Source organism: Bombus pyrosoma, linkage group LG2, assembly GCF_014825855.1.
Source record: "Bombus pyrosoma isolate SC7728 linkage group LG2, ASM1482585v1, whole genome shotgun sequence".
NCBI classification, from domain to species: Eukaryota; Metazoa; Arthropoda; class Insecta; order Hymenoptera; family Apidae; genus Bombus; species Bombus pyrosoma.
In genome coordinates, this window is record NC_057771.1 from 5,773,169 (window position 1) to 5,788,206 (window position 15,038).

Below are 15,038 nucleotides of genomic sequence, written 5' to 3' on the forward strand. Positions count from 1 at the left end.
AAACGTAGCAAACGATTCGATTAGTCGATTGTCAATCGCGATCCCTAATTCCTATTCCATCGATTTGTATCGTTATGCGAAGTATTTAAGAATCGTCCACCGTTTGCTATCGACTTTGCCGAGGGAATCGCGTAATATCGTTCTGTAACATCTCAGGAAGAAACGAAGCGCAATTGGCGATATACGCGTTAAAGAGAATACACCATCTTGAAGATCGAGTCTGTGAGAACTCGTGTCAAGTGCTTCGACGATGCGTTCCCGTCACGTCCGTATGAACACGTGTACGTACAGTGATGAGAAAAGTATTTGACTCGCGGAAGTATTTAAATGTTTATCGTAGAAAGTTTTTCTAAATATATTACGCATATACGTACACTGTACGAAACTTTTTGAAATTTTATAACGAATCACGGTGATAGAATTTGAAAGCAAAGTCTAAAAATTTACATAGGAGTTACAAGATATTTGCCGTAAGCATATAGTTTGCACAAATGTAATATAATTTGAATACATTAAAAATGATAATAATAATATAGTAGATACACAACTGTTTAAATAATAGCTTTAGCGAAGCGCATGTTTGCAAGAAATATCTTGTAACTTTTTCAAACTTGTTTCAAACTTTATATCGATGATCTCGTGTCGTGCAAAATCTTTTCCATAACACACATAACATATTCCAAAAGAGTTTCTACGAGTGTTCGAATACTTTCATGAGCCATCGTATGTGAACGTGTGTATGTTAATGTTAGGTCCATGGGATTCACGCGACTCTACGCGACCAACGCTTGAAACGTATCGTTGTTCTATCGATAAACGATCAAACGACTAATAAACTTTCGTTCGACGTTCTTAGATCGAACGAATTGTTTTCGTTATCCGTTTGCTAATAAAATACAACGATAGATTATGTAGATGGTGTAGAATCGAAGAGTCGCGACGAGAAAATGTTGTTTCGCGTTGGTTTACCGATCGCGGTTACGTCGGCGCTATATAGCGAGCGTGTGTTACGTATATTATCGCGACTTCCGGTGTTCCGTGCGTCGCCATGAAATCGGCGTAACCGTCAGACAGTCAATGTCGATTGTCTCGACAATACGATCGAGTTTTAACGTCGTCATTCCACGTTCTCGAAGTGAGTCCATTTTATGTGTTTAACGATAACAAAGACAAACAGAGAAAAGAGATAAAAGAGAAATGTTATGCGAGAAAGAGCCACGTTCACTTTTATGCGTCGTTTTTCAGCACGATCAACCGGGACAGTGGCGCGAATAAATAGCTGCAGTTGGAAAAATGCGAGTTTATTTAAATGGATATGCGAAATGGATTTGGATTTGTCCAAAGGGATAAATTTTGAGGATCGGAGAGATGATAGGCTGCGTCCTCGCTGAAGCAACACCGAGCAGCTTTTCGTTGCCTGTCGTTGCTGCATGTTCCCCGAACGGAACTAGACAAATATCGAATCGTAAAATTAGACATTTCGAGTTCTCTTTTTCGATTTCAAAGCGAAAGTTTTTTTTGGAATAAGTTGCCTACACCCAAATGCGTTGTAAAACGGTCGACAAACTGTACACGCTGATGGTTTGTTTCTGTTGCAACGCGTTGCTGCGTGTTTCTTACTTTTAGCTTCGGTCTTCGGCATTGCGGAAACAGGCACCAAGCACCAAGCTGCGTCACTAGCAACAGAAACGCGAGGGAACATGAAAGAACACCGAGCAACGACCCGTAACTTTTTCATGCAGTAGGCAACTTGAACAAGAAGATCCTCGTTGTTGAATCGCTTCAATGAGAACGCAACTTTAGAGGGACAGGTTAGGTAAATTTTCTGATTAATATATACTCTTTATTTAAAAATCAGCACACACGCAGGTAAACCTAGGTAAGAGGAAGCATGCCGATATCGTTGACCGGAAACAACCGAAGACGCTCTCCGTTTACCTCTTTCATACGAGCGACCTTTCTTTTACTCTGTCTCGTTTGTCGTTCCTACTTCATTTCGTCGTCCTGCAACCATCACCCCCATCCTGCTTTACGGATCGATCAACGACCCGCCAGGACGCGTGGAACGAGCGTATTTACTAATAAACTTTATTTATTCGAACGATTCAACTACTATCACGAAATAGTTGGTCTAACTGTAAGCGTCGAGCGTTACGAACGCTGTACGAACGCGAACGCTATACTCTGTTACGTTAACTCGATACCCTTTAAATAAATATATTGAAGACTAAGACGATAAATCCTGACGTATTGCAAATGCAACGTGTCGATACTTAAAAGCGAACTTACACGCTATATTACCCGATACTTGGAGATCCCGTAAATCTAATAGTAGCGATTATTCCAATAAAGAATCGTCATTGCTAGCCGCGGAACGTAGAAAAATAAATACTTCTCGAGGAGTAGCATGGTTCGGAGATGGGTTCTTGATAAGGCCTCTTTGGTACACGCACAATGCAGCACGGTGGTCGGATTGACTAGACAAGATCTACTACAAGGTGCTACTATCCTCGCTGTCGATTCTTTCACCATAGTATATGCAACAGGTGTTTTTCAAAGTCAACAACATTTGTCTACAACGTTGAGACGCGGCGCGCCTAATTCAAAAATACTTCCCAGAATTATATTCCGCGTACTTTATCGATGCTATACATAGTTTACGTAAGCTTTCGTAGCTACACGTGCTTTATATAAGCTTCTCCTCCCACCCTTTCCTACAAGATTTCCTTACACCGTTGTTATTCAAATTCATGCGCGTGGTTCGCTTTTCAGCTGGATACCTTGGTGGCGACGCAAAGCTATACAACTCAATTAATACTGAAAGTTATGGCGAAATCCCTCGTTCGGCTATTCCTCTACGCGAATTAACGTACACGTTAATGCGCACGTGGTCTGATCCGCGAGCCAACCGAGTTGAACCGAAAGATCGTTATCGTAGAAGCGCGTCCTCGACCAGCGAAGAGGCGTTACGAAAATCACAGAATATTGCACGCGACACGATGCGGAGACACGGGATGGAATAGAGAAATACGTTGTAGCTTGTCACGATACCGCGCTCGAAAGGAATATCATCGATAATCTCGAGCGACGTTCGTTCAAGATAATTGCTAACATTAGCGGCAACAGGGAAACGTTACGACTTTGGATAAACCGTTTATAACCGTAACAATAGCCAAGATACGTCTCGGCTTTTCCCTTGGACGTCGAGCTGTTAACGCAAAGGGAAAAAACGATCGATAGCAAACATAGGGATAATTCTTGGATCTATGCGTTTACGATCGATTAATACTACTACATAGTAACGATAAAAGACGGCTTGATTTCGCAAAGATTCCCCTACAGATCGACAGATAGACGGATAAGATGCGACAGACCGCGCACGTAAGGATATCTGAAACATAAAGCAAAGAGAAGAGACGAGTGACGTTATTATTCAGCGATAGAAAGGCCATAGCTAATTCCACACGTGTACCGTGATACGTGTACGAGATACGTGTCCGGGAGAAAAATACCCACGTGATACAATAATTAATTGCGATAGAATGGCTGAGTGTCGATTACTTGTTTCTCAGTTGGGAAGCTAGAGAGAGAAAGAGATGTTTGTGAGAATGGAATAATTTATTACGATTTCTAGGTATCGTGAAACTTCTGTTTCGCCGATGTAAACGTACGTAGGCACTTTTGAATCTGATCAATTTTTCACCTTTTGTATTCTTTCCAGCGGTGATATGTACCACACGACACACGTATCCCCGTACGGAATTAAGCTAAGGCTGCAGCTAAAAGACGAGAGGGGAACGAGACTCACCTCACCCGATGAATCCCGCGGCCAACGATATTAGGAGGGCGAGGATACCGGTCATCATTTGACCGGCGGTCGAAACGACGACCGCTGGAGGAGAGACGTTCTGCACTATTACGAAACGATCTTCGGCCGTCAGTCTATCTCCGTACTTGTTCAACAAGTCCATGATGATCCCGTTGCTCCAACCGAAACCTAGTTGCACCTCGTACTCACCACCACCTCCGTGACCGCCTGATACCGTGGCGTCATACTGTGAAACGATCATGTCACAGACGGTCTATTCGTTTACAGTTACCTAAGTTTACCTAGATCCCATGGAATTTTGCGTTACCTTCTCGAACATGCTGTGCGTCTCGTTGAACGCCTTCCAATTGCTGCGAACCCATCGTTGGCTGATCTCGTAGGCGAGCCTCTGAGCCCACGGGTCTCCGGTATTGTTCAACGACATGATGACAAAGTATTGCAAGGGCGGCCAGGCATTCGGGTAATCCCATTGTTCGCCAGAGTGCTCGAGGGTGGTCGGTATACCGCCCAAATTTAACATTATTTGATTTTTCTCTAGATACTTGAGCACCTTCGCTATGTATTCCTCTCTCTTTGCGATGTCGTAACAATCGGTCCAAAGCGGTAGAACGTTCGTCGGATAAAAATAATCTCTTTTGATGTCGTTCAGTAAGTCGTAGTCGAGCCAAGCACCGACTTCGTCGTGCCAGAGTACGGCCGTGACCGCTCTTTTCCAGTCGTCCGCTCTTTTCCGGTAGTACTCGGCCTTGCTGTCGTTGCCCATCCTTCGATTGTACTGTTCTAGCAGCTGCGCGTTTCGATATATTATCGAATTCAAGTCCACGGGGATAATGTATCTCGTTTTCAAGTTCGTCAGGTTACCTAAACAAGAAGTTCGTAGAGTGGCCGTGTTCCTGCTCATCGTGAATGGGACACGGCGACGCTACAGGATACGATACGATACGATACGATACGCTCGACACAAATGTGGCTATGAAAAGTATTTGCATATACCTTGTCTTCCGATGGAAAGAATTATCGAGCTCCGCGTTTCGTGATCGTAGCATTAATTCTTTGTACTCGTGTGAAATTACGCACGTACTACCGAGCGATACGAGACTCTGATACGAAGTAGCTGAACTAAACTCCTCGTCTTCTTCACGCTTATATCCCCTCGGACGTCTTTTTTTCCGAGAATCTACCCTCCTTCTCGAGAATCACGCATCATCCCGTTGAAAATACGCGTTGCGATATGATTTGCGTTTTCGATCGCAAAGAGCCGCGCGGAGAACAGCAACGACGCGAGCGACTACCAATCGTCAACGGGGGGCGAATCTGAGGAATCGTTTTATCTTGGAATTCGCGAACTTGGACTCGCTTTCGAGACAACGCGAAAAAACAACGCGCGGCTGCTTTACCTTTGTTCGTGCCGTCTAGTATGAACCATCGACTAGAAAAGTCCCAGCCGGACTCGGCCGCGGTCTTCAATTCCGCATAATAGTTGTCCTTCTCTTCGTTCGTGCGAAAACTTTGGCTGGTCAGGTAATCCTCTCTGGTCGGTAGAAATGTGCTCGTTAGAACGCGTTAGGAGTTTCGGTGGCGACGAAGGATCGGCGACGAAAGCACCGAAGAAGGAAGAGAAAGGCAGAGGTGAGAACGAAGAGGACGAGACAGGACGACGTAGGGAAAATCGAGAATCCACTCGTCTCCTAGGACATTCTGGTCAACTTACTTACTTGTAGGATTCTGGTCGGGGTCCCGAAGACTCCTCGAAGAATCTGGCTAAAGTGTATCTGACTCCGTCCACTTCGACTTCCACCGTTCTATTGGTCATCCAAAATTCAAACTCCTTCTCCAGAAGGTGAAGGTTATCTTCCAGCCATTTGTAGTCGTTGGTCACCTTCAGATACTCTTCGACCATAGGAATCAACATGGGAGGCTGAGATCTCCTAGCGTAGTAAATTCTGCCTCCGTTCGGGATGAAACCGATCTTGTCCACCAGCGAGACGAAATTGGTTAACATTCCTTTGACGGTGGTGTACATCTCCGAAAGCAGCAGCCCTTTCACGATCCAGTACGAGTCCCAGTAGTAGAACTCGCGGAATCGGCCGCCGGGGACGATCACCGGATTCGGCACGTAGATGATGGAATATCGATCCTCGTTGATCCGCACGTCGTCCTTCATCTTTCGTCCCAACATCTTCCAAATTTGGTTCAAGTCGGAGGCAAATTTGCGAAGGTCGTGGTCGTGGATCTTGTTAAGGAACTTGGGTTGGCTGGTCCAATCCACTGGGTTCCATTCCTCGAACTCGGATCCTTCTTGGTCGAACGTGTTGTTGATGAACTGTTCGATCTGGTTCCTGGTCGGTGCTTGATCCACGCTTTCCATGAATTCGCGAAATAAGAGCAGCGTCTCGTTCGGCGAGAATTTCATCTTCATGTCGACGAACGTTTTCGAGTCCTTGTAGATCGAGGCCATCTGTATCGTGTGCAGCAGCTCGCCATGGCAGTAAATATCGCTGCAAGCCACAGAAACGCACGCGTATGTCCCATCAGTACACGGTGATTTTCCGATTCATCCGCGTTCGATAGAATCAGCCGACAGATTCCAGTCGAAACGAGCTAGAATTCGCTAGCTGTGTATCTCGATAACCTTGCGTCTCGTTCCTACCAGCCTTTGCGTCTTGTGGTGCGACGCAGACGAGCGACATTTCTTTCGCCAATTTCACGCGCGTTTCATCGGTTCGTCAGATAACGTGAGAAGCAAGCAAACAATGTTTACGATTGCAAACGACAGACTTATCGCTTTGTATTCGCTCTATGAACATCAATTTAATCGAGCGACGATATTCCGTTCGATGTGATATCGTACATAGTTACGGCGATTGTAAAAGATAAGATCGCAGCAAAGCCATTTACCCGTACTTTTCTAATTGAAATAAATCTTCTCAAGAAATACGCGTCGCTCGTCTACGTCGAATCCGTATCGTAGAAATCTCCAGAGTCTCGCGGATTTCCCCGAACTCGTCGTATTCTTCTCGTTAACGAGGTACCGTCGAACGTCACGAGCAATTTCCGACCGCACGAGTCTCAGGATTTCGTCAAGGATTTACGATACTCTTCCATGTCAGCGTGGGACAAAACTCCCCCCTTCCGCCGATATCGACCTCCACACGTGCCACGCGAATATCCAAACGACGAACCGTCTCCTCTCGAACGTTGCATCGTTTGAAAGATTAGCGCGGCATAACGAATGGCGATAAAAAGAAATGTTTACGAGCATTTGCAAGTTATAGAATCTGCACGGAAACAGCGTCGACCGAATTCATGGAATTTCTTATCTCTCTTTGCAACGTTAAAAAATAGACCGCAAAGAAACTAAATAGATGGCGCAAAGTTGCAAATGATAGGTCGCGCTAACGCAACGTGGTCCCTCGATAGGTGGATATTCGTCGTGACCAATCTTTTTATAGACCGATCAATTAGCCCGGTGGTTCTTATTTTAATAAAGGTCACGTGTAAATAATCCGAAGCTGGAGCGCTTCGTCCAATTTCATTTCGTTTCGTTCAATTTCGCGTGTGTCGCGTCGTGCGAATCGAACTACCCCACGTGTGCTTTGGTTATCGCGCATCTCGTCGGCAAACGAGAGTCTTTGAAAAACGCGAAACTGTGATCTCGCTACGATAACGTGGCTAATCCATTATCTCGTTCGTAGCTGATGTTTACTACCTTTATGATAAGCTATCGTACGCGGCTGAAACAGCAACGCCTCGTTCGGATCAATTCGAGTAACTTGAAACCGTTCTATTTACTCGGCGTGAAGTATTCTTTCCCAGTTTCTGCTGCTCTCGTCCTCGTTGATCACGGCAATAAAATTCAAGCGCTTGAAAAACGTTATTGCAAAGCTCGTTTAAAAGACGTCGATACAAACCCGTTTGTTTTACTCGGATTCCGCTCGTCTCACTGGAAATCCGCTTCAAGCGAGGATACGGTGATTTCTTGGAAGAAACGGCGATCGCCAAGCTATTGTATAACGTTATTTTCAGTTTCGTGCTCGCTAATATTAGTTTTGAAAACCAAGCCGATTTTTCCTTGGCTCTGTCAGCCAGGTCTATTCTTATTCCGTTCTCGTTCTAATCAAGCTCGTAATTAACATTTTGCAGATATTCCTGTCCAGAAGCATAAGCATCTAGTCGATTCTAAGTTATAGCAATGACTCGCGAAAGCATTCGAACGTTTATCGTAAACAAATTTTACGTATGCAACTTCGCAACGTTACGTCCAAGACACGCATACGTGTTCGTAAAAGCTTTGCACGACTGCTCCCGATACTTGCTACGAGCGTTACGATGGTTTACTATGCGATCATCGTGTTACGCGTTACCTCATGTTTATTTCTTATTTTCTATTAAAAATACTCGACAGAAGCGAAAGAACACGGGTTTCGTGTAATTCGACTAATCCGAACGAAGAAACGTTCAGCGAAACATCATCGGCCGAACCGAGCCGAGCCGAGCCGAATAGGGACGAACGAATGCAAGAGAAATCGCTCGTAAATCTCGCAAATACGGTGCTCGGTTCGTTCGACGTATAGCGCGTTAAGGTCACGTTCATTGTACTTGCGGAACACGCTAATTTAGGCGAGGCACGCGCAGTTTCGTTCGGCCAAGTTCATTGCTAAGGCCGTTTCTCGCTGGCTGCAACTTTGTCGCGATCTCGTAATTCGCGACGATTCCGCGATTCGCCGAGGAAGCTGGGAAAACGCGCGACGAACGAACCTATCTCGTTGGCATTCTCCTCGACGATGAATCAGCGAGAGTCGTGCGTTCGCAAATAATACCAACTTGCAGACGATCGAACGTCTATTTCCGGTCGGTAAGATTAGTTGGGTTTGCGAACGAAAGAATCGCGACTAATTTCGTCGAAAGTCACGCGATGAGATCGCGCGTGTCGATCATCGGATCGCCTTTTGCGCGCTGCCACGAGTGACGACAATGCCGGACACGAGAATTCCTCGTTTCAATGGCCGGGACTCGCGAGTCATCCGGTTACGCAACGAGCGCGTGAAGTGCTAGCTTCGTGCAGACGATACACGGTGGTCTCGGATGCGCTATTTCGTCGCCAAAATTACAGACATATTTATACCGATGTATTCTGTCCGCGAGAGAAGCAACGTCTAAATTTATTAGAGTCGACACCGATGGCACGAGCCAGAGAGAATATACGATCGATCGATTTGTATGCGCGTTAAGCCGTGTAAAACAAATAAAACAAATAAAACGAGCCTCTTTTAGCGCAAATCGTTCGTTCATACTTGGACGGAGTTACGGTGGCGATTGCGGAAAGTATTTTGCCACGCCATCGTGTTTCTTAAAATATTTACGTGTTAATTGGTTAGGCCCGGCTATATTAAATTTCATACTCTGAAAATGAAAATGAAATGCATAGAACGCGATGAAAAACGCTTCACGATGGTAAATAAGGGTGCGTGCCAATATTGTTTGCAGTCACTGTTCCTATGGTGTATAATATCAAGAAAGACGTTTGCTTAGAAATGAACGATCACCAGTTGGTGTCGATCGCGTTTCTCGTTACATCTCGCCAGGTTTCGGAACGAACGTTCGGTATTGGCTGCTCGAATAGTAATTTTTAGTCAACCAATAGCTTTTACGCAGTGACGTTAAAAGTAACGTGTACGCCAATACGCGAAAACTAATGGACCAGCCGAACGATGCTATTCGAGAAGCCACAGCGAACGTATCCCTGGAAGCCTGGCAAAATGAAAGAAGAAACGCGGTCGACAGGCGATGACTTTGTTCGACGATGAAAGACGGCCATTTATCTTTATCCAATAGATAGCACGCATTAACGTCCAGGTACTAATCTTAGCGATTTGTGGAAAAAAGAAATACGTTCGACCATCGTCAATTTTGATTAAACAGCGTCTAGTCGGAACGTGAAAAATTTGTTCGGAAATTTGTTCGCTCTGTTTGTTAGGGTTTGCGAAGATTAAAAATTTTCTGGAAGTAAAATTTACACGCTCGTGCAAGTCGACATCGATGTAAACATTGGTATAAAAAAGTCCGACGCCCATTACTACTAATTATCTTTTTATACATCTTCTCAAGGCTCAAATTACAATAAAGCTTACGCTCTTTGCACGCACGTAAATAACAAAACGTTCATAACACGCACAAGTATGTAAATAACTGTGCTCGCGAGATATATCTGTATCCGCGTATTTACACAAATATCCGCAGTCTGGTTACGAGACGCGCCATTTGCAAGAGATTCTTGCTGCGAATATCCAGTTTCAAAAGTTCGATTTTGGCCGCGAATCGCCGCTTCCGAGGCCGTTCTGCGCGATACGATAGATTCGATGGCAAAGAAAAAGACGTTGATTAACGCGCGCCAACGGAACCGCGCGAGGAAAACGGGACGAAAGGACGCGTGGCAGGGCACGAGGCGAAAAGAGGAGAGAAAGGTGGAGAAAACGCGACAGCGAAGAGCGGTTCTCGGCTCGAGATACGAGCATCGCGGACACGGCTACCTCGGCGACTTTTACGCGTTAGCTTCTAGATGGTGTACTTACCTCTGACACGGAGGCGGTTTCACGTAGCTTGCCTTCTCTGTGCTAGCATAACACGGAGCAACGACGAGAAACGCGAAGAACGCAGCACTCAGCAGCATATTCGTCGAACCGCAGCGCGTGCAGCTGCAAGCCATTTTTCTCACCACCGGCCGACCCTTTCGCACGATCCCTCTTCTTCTCTCGGCTGTCGACTGTCTCTTCCTTGTCCTCGTCTCCTCTACTTTCCTTCTTTTAACCAGTTCCTCTTTTGCTTCGAATTCGGAAGACGACGATGCAACAGTAAGCGCGCCACTCGAACCAACTTTCTTAAATTCTTCGTTCGATCGCCTGTTTACCGCTGCAACATACCCTGTATAGTTTCGACGACCTATACACCGTCTCAGTTCGAAAGCATTCGTTTCTTCGTCCTTCCTATTTCAGTCTCTGCTCCTTCTTCTTCTTAGCTCTGGTTACCACCTGTGCTCTCTCTCCGTCCGCTTCTTTCTGTCGCCTCCTTTCACCCTTTCTCTCTCTCTCTCTCTCTCTCTCTCTCTCCCCCCTCTCGCACGCTTAAGCTCTGCTTTTTTTTGTATTCGCTCTTTTTTGTTTCGTAACGCTTTGTTCTATCGTTTCGTTTCTGATACTCGAGTTGTTTGCGAGTACGCTAGCAACGTGGAAAGGTCGAGACGCGAGACGATATTAGAGCTTTTCTTACTTTTTGGAGATCGGTTGTGGTACCGGACCTTCCGTCTGACGCAGTCTGCGGGGCGGTCTCAGCTCCAAGGCCGCATCATCCTCCCTGAAACAGAAAATTCGTGCTTCCATTAATCCTTAACACGCTCAATGTCGCGCCTGGTTTATACGATTTGCCTGTGGCACGCGACATTTAACTTTTGTCAAATATCGTACTACGATGAAGACCTATCGAGCATCGAATAACACGTTTTCCACTTTACGGCCTGTGTTATCTAATTATTCGCATTATTTAACATTTTTTAGTAAAACGATGCTTATCCTACTTTAACCCATCCACTGCTTACTACGAGATATCTCGTATTTTGCGCTGCAAGTTTGAATTAATCGCAATTGCAATAAGTTTGAGTTGAGAATTATTAAAAAGGATGAAAGAAAATTGTATGTAATAATATTTACATAATAATATACAGATTTTGTGTAATTCCATGTTTCCTTTAACAGTTAATCAACGTTACTCGTTCAGAAATTTGCATGCCGTAAAGCTCCATTTACATGAACGAAATTTCGCTTAATACCAATTTATCTGTTTATTGGCCGAGCTCTTATTGTTTTAAAAAATTACCAAACTCCGGTCGTACGAATGCGTAAATTGTAAGAAACAGAATGATAACTTTGCTTCGTGATTTTATTATTTGCACTTTTTCCGATCACAAAGCAGATAACGTTATGTACAAGAAACTGGAAATTCGAGTAACAAGCCAGCTCGTTTTTCCTTGTTAACTCATTGACATGCACATTAACCGCCAGGAAATCTGAATCATTGCGGCCGTCTCTTGTTAATTGCCACAATAAGAAGACTGCTCCATTTCCCAATACTTTGAGTAAATAAACGAAAGACCTTATAAATTTATAATCGACTAATATTCATGCAGTGAACTTTCTTTCTCTTCCGATAAATACAATTTAAGTATAGAAACCATCTCCTCCCTCGTTGATGCAAATTCTCCTATCGTCACTCTCTCGCTCTAAATGAAACCTCACATAGAACTAAATCCTAAATAAAAAAAAATTACTCTAATTGTGAGCTGTCTGAGCCAAAATTTCAATGTACGATTCTACTTTTTTTTATTCGGAATCGATCGAGTCGACGAGTAAAAAAATTATTTGAAAATCAAACGGAACCGAAAGGCGGGCGACGAAGCCCGACCACCCACGGAATTGATGCAACAGTCGGAGGAGAAATGGCGGCAACGAGGGTCGCCATAACCAAACACGAAGCGGGATAAATCGCGCCGTTCTATTCGCGTCTTTGAACAGAAGGCGAAAGAACTTTTGACCGCTTAAAAATAACGCGCCGGTTACCAACCATCACTGACGCCTAATCGTAAACGCGTGTTTGTTCCGTCCGTCGGTTGGACCGATGTTGAAGATTCGTCGTGTGGAAAGAAGAGCGGATTATCTCGTCAACGTGTGCGCCCATCTGGATCGACTCGCATTTTCGCTGGCTTTGCGCGAGAATCGTTCGTCAGAAAGATAAACGACGCTATCGACAAAGCGCAAAATCGACCAACGATCTTATTGGCGATACGCGCGATCGCATTAGGTCGATTAGGGAAATTTCCGTGAGAAACGAACGAGCAAGGTCGAATACGCATCGCGAATCACTTGGAGGATTTATCGCGGCGCCGTTTCACCAGCAATCTCGTTAATTGGAGGCCGTCGGTGAAACGGCGAAAGAAACCGCTGCGAAATATTGCATAAAGAGTGGCGAGCAACAGAGTTGGCACGTGTAATCCCTCCACAGACAGATGATTTTATTCAGCTGTGAAAATTATGTTTATTTAGATGTGTCGTTATCTGAATTTCGACGAATCAGAAATATACGTTAGGATTTTATCTTTCAAACAAATCGAAGATGTCGTTTCTTAAGACACAACGTAATCGAAAATATGCAATAGAATTCTATCTCTCGATTTATAATAGAGACAAGCTCGATTGTACAATCTCGATTGAAAGTTCATGACTTTGAAATAGACGGCGCAGCTGGTGAGAATAAAAAAACAGGTGGGAATTAAAAAAAACGAATGACGATCACGAGGGCAATATGCCGTGAACACGTCCAAATCATGACGATTGCAATTACTGTAATCCGAAGGAAGACGGTAACGAATAATGATGGCGATAACAGCGACAACTCGGTTCGACTGTTTGAAACAGACCAACCGCCAATTGCAGCTGGAATATACCTATGTACATTTAAATTTAAAGCAACACCCATTAAACACAAGGTATTTAGCGGCGATCGCAATAACATTCACGCGTTTACTATCACGCGGACAAAACGTGCATCGACCAACCGTTTCATTTCAACGAATAACATTTTTTTTAAACCTGTCTCTCGTTCCAGTTGACTTTCTGACGCAAGTACACGTGGTCATGGTACCGCATCTCGCCATTCCAACGACCATTTCATTGGATTCGCGATTTTCAATTCGATTCTCTAGCCGAGAGAATGGACAGAATCGCCACGAGAATTGATCAGCCGAGTAGATCGTTTACGCGACGCGGACACGCGATATCGTAAAACTATAGAATTTCGAGCGCAGAAAGGTCATCGCTGCAACGTAATACCTACGCGGCCTAACGATTCCTCGATCTCTGTTAACGACACTGCTGTCGTCTGCTTCCTTCCTTACGACGTCTCGATCGATCGTTCGATACTTACGACTCGACGATAGTTTGCTGGGACAAACGCCAGAGTTTCGCTTTTCCGGAATCCTTGGCCGATTTACAACGATAACTGTTGCAGATCGTTGCTTGAGTCGAGGATATAACGAAAAACAATTTTAATTGACCGCGACTTAACGAGCAGTATGTAGTCACAAGTTGAGAAAGAAGGATTAGTCGAATATAAATAGGTCCGATTTCGAGGAATTTTGGATGATGGAAGGTCGGTGGTGCTCGTGCGGGGAAGGTGCACGGTGTACGGTGCACGATGCACGCTACGCGGCAATAGGTACGGTACGCGACTAAATCGGCCGAGAAGGTACGCGGCTTCTTTATGAGCTCGTGATAGGCCGTGCGCGAGGAATGCCCGAGGAATGCGCAAGGAACGCTACAGCCGAGCCCCCGGTATCGCGGTCCCGATTGGTCCCGATCGGCCCATGTCGCACCACCATCGTCCCGCGCCTCGTCGACACGGTCGCAGATTCGAATCTACTCTCTTTCCCCTCTGACAACAACTTTTCGTTACTCTGAACGATTCTAGCCACGATTCTAACCTCATCCAACCTCTTACACTCAACCATCTATGTGCTAAATTTGACCGGTCAAGGACACGACGATGGTAGAAGCTAGAAGCTAGTAGCTACGACATTTGCCAGATGTCGTCCACATATATATCTGGAAACAATATATTTTAATCTAACCTGTTTCTAAGCGTTGTTGTATTTCAGAACGAAAGACATAATTTATGTTTATATTCTGATCTAACCTAACATTATCGTACTCGAAAACGAAAGCCAACATTCACTTTCATATTCTAGCTTAATCCAACGTTATTGTGTTTGAAAATGAAACACAAAATTAATATATACGTTCTAACTTAACTCGACGTTACTGTATTTGAAAACAAAAAAGCATAATGTATATTCATATTCTAACTTGACGTTATGATATTTGAAAACAAAGGCAAGGTTCGCTTGTTATTCGTCGAAAGTGATACAGTAATACTAGGATGTATTTGTTTCAAGGTCTGTCGGTCAAAAAAGAAAAAAGGGGAAGAATAAAATAGAGAAAAAAAAAAAAGGTGGCACGTTCGTGTCGCTTTCTTTCGTGGTTTATAATTGCCAGTAAAAAAAGAAACATGGCCGTGAAAGGAACAGTCACACAAGTGAAAGCGAGTTTGAGAGAATAAGCACGGAGTACGGGAGGACTAGTGGATTGGATAGAGGTGACAAGGT

At 44.5% G+C, this 15,038-nt stretch overlaps 1 protein-coding gene and 1 long non-coding RNA gene across 14 annotated transcripts in view; one reads left to right on the plus strand and one right to left on the minus strand.

Moving 5' to 3' along the window:
- LOC122577840 (trehalase-like) overlaps nt 1-15,038 on the minus strand; it is a 39,849-nt gene that overhangs the window by 4,297 nt on the left and 20,514 nt on the right. For 8 of the 13 annotated variants that reach the window (XR_006320425.1, XR_006320424.1, XM_043749525.1 and 5 more), the window contains 5 exons: nt 11,096-11,179; nt 5,545-6,327; nt 5,227-5,360; nt 4,137-4,690; nt 3,814-4,055 (listed from right to left, as the gene is read on the minus strand). Coding sequence is in view for 11 of the 13 variants with exons in the window: in XM_043749525.1 (XP_043605460.1) it covers nt 3,814-4,055; nt 4,137-4,690; nt 5,227-5,360; nt 5,545-6,327; nt 11,096-11,179 (1,797 nt within the window). In the remaining 2 variants the exon portion in view is untranslated. Of the gene's footprint in view, nt 1-1,821; nt 3,392-3,808; nt 4,056-4,136; nt 4,691-5,226; nt 5,361-5,544; nt 6,328-10,401; nt 11,180-13,801; nt 14,123-15,038 lie in introns of those variants that run through there. The other 5 variants (XM_043749530.1, XM_043749528.1, XM_043749531.1 and 2 more) reach the window with 4 other exon arrangements.
- Nucleotides 3-2,231, plus strand: LOC122577849. Its single transcript, XR_006320427.1, has 2 exons — nt 3-1,135; nt 1,246-2,231. It is a non-coding gene; the product is annotated as an uncharacterized LOC122577849 (long non-coding RNA).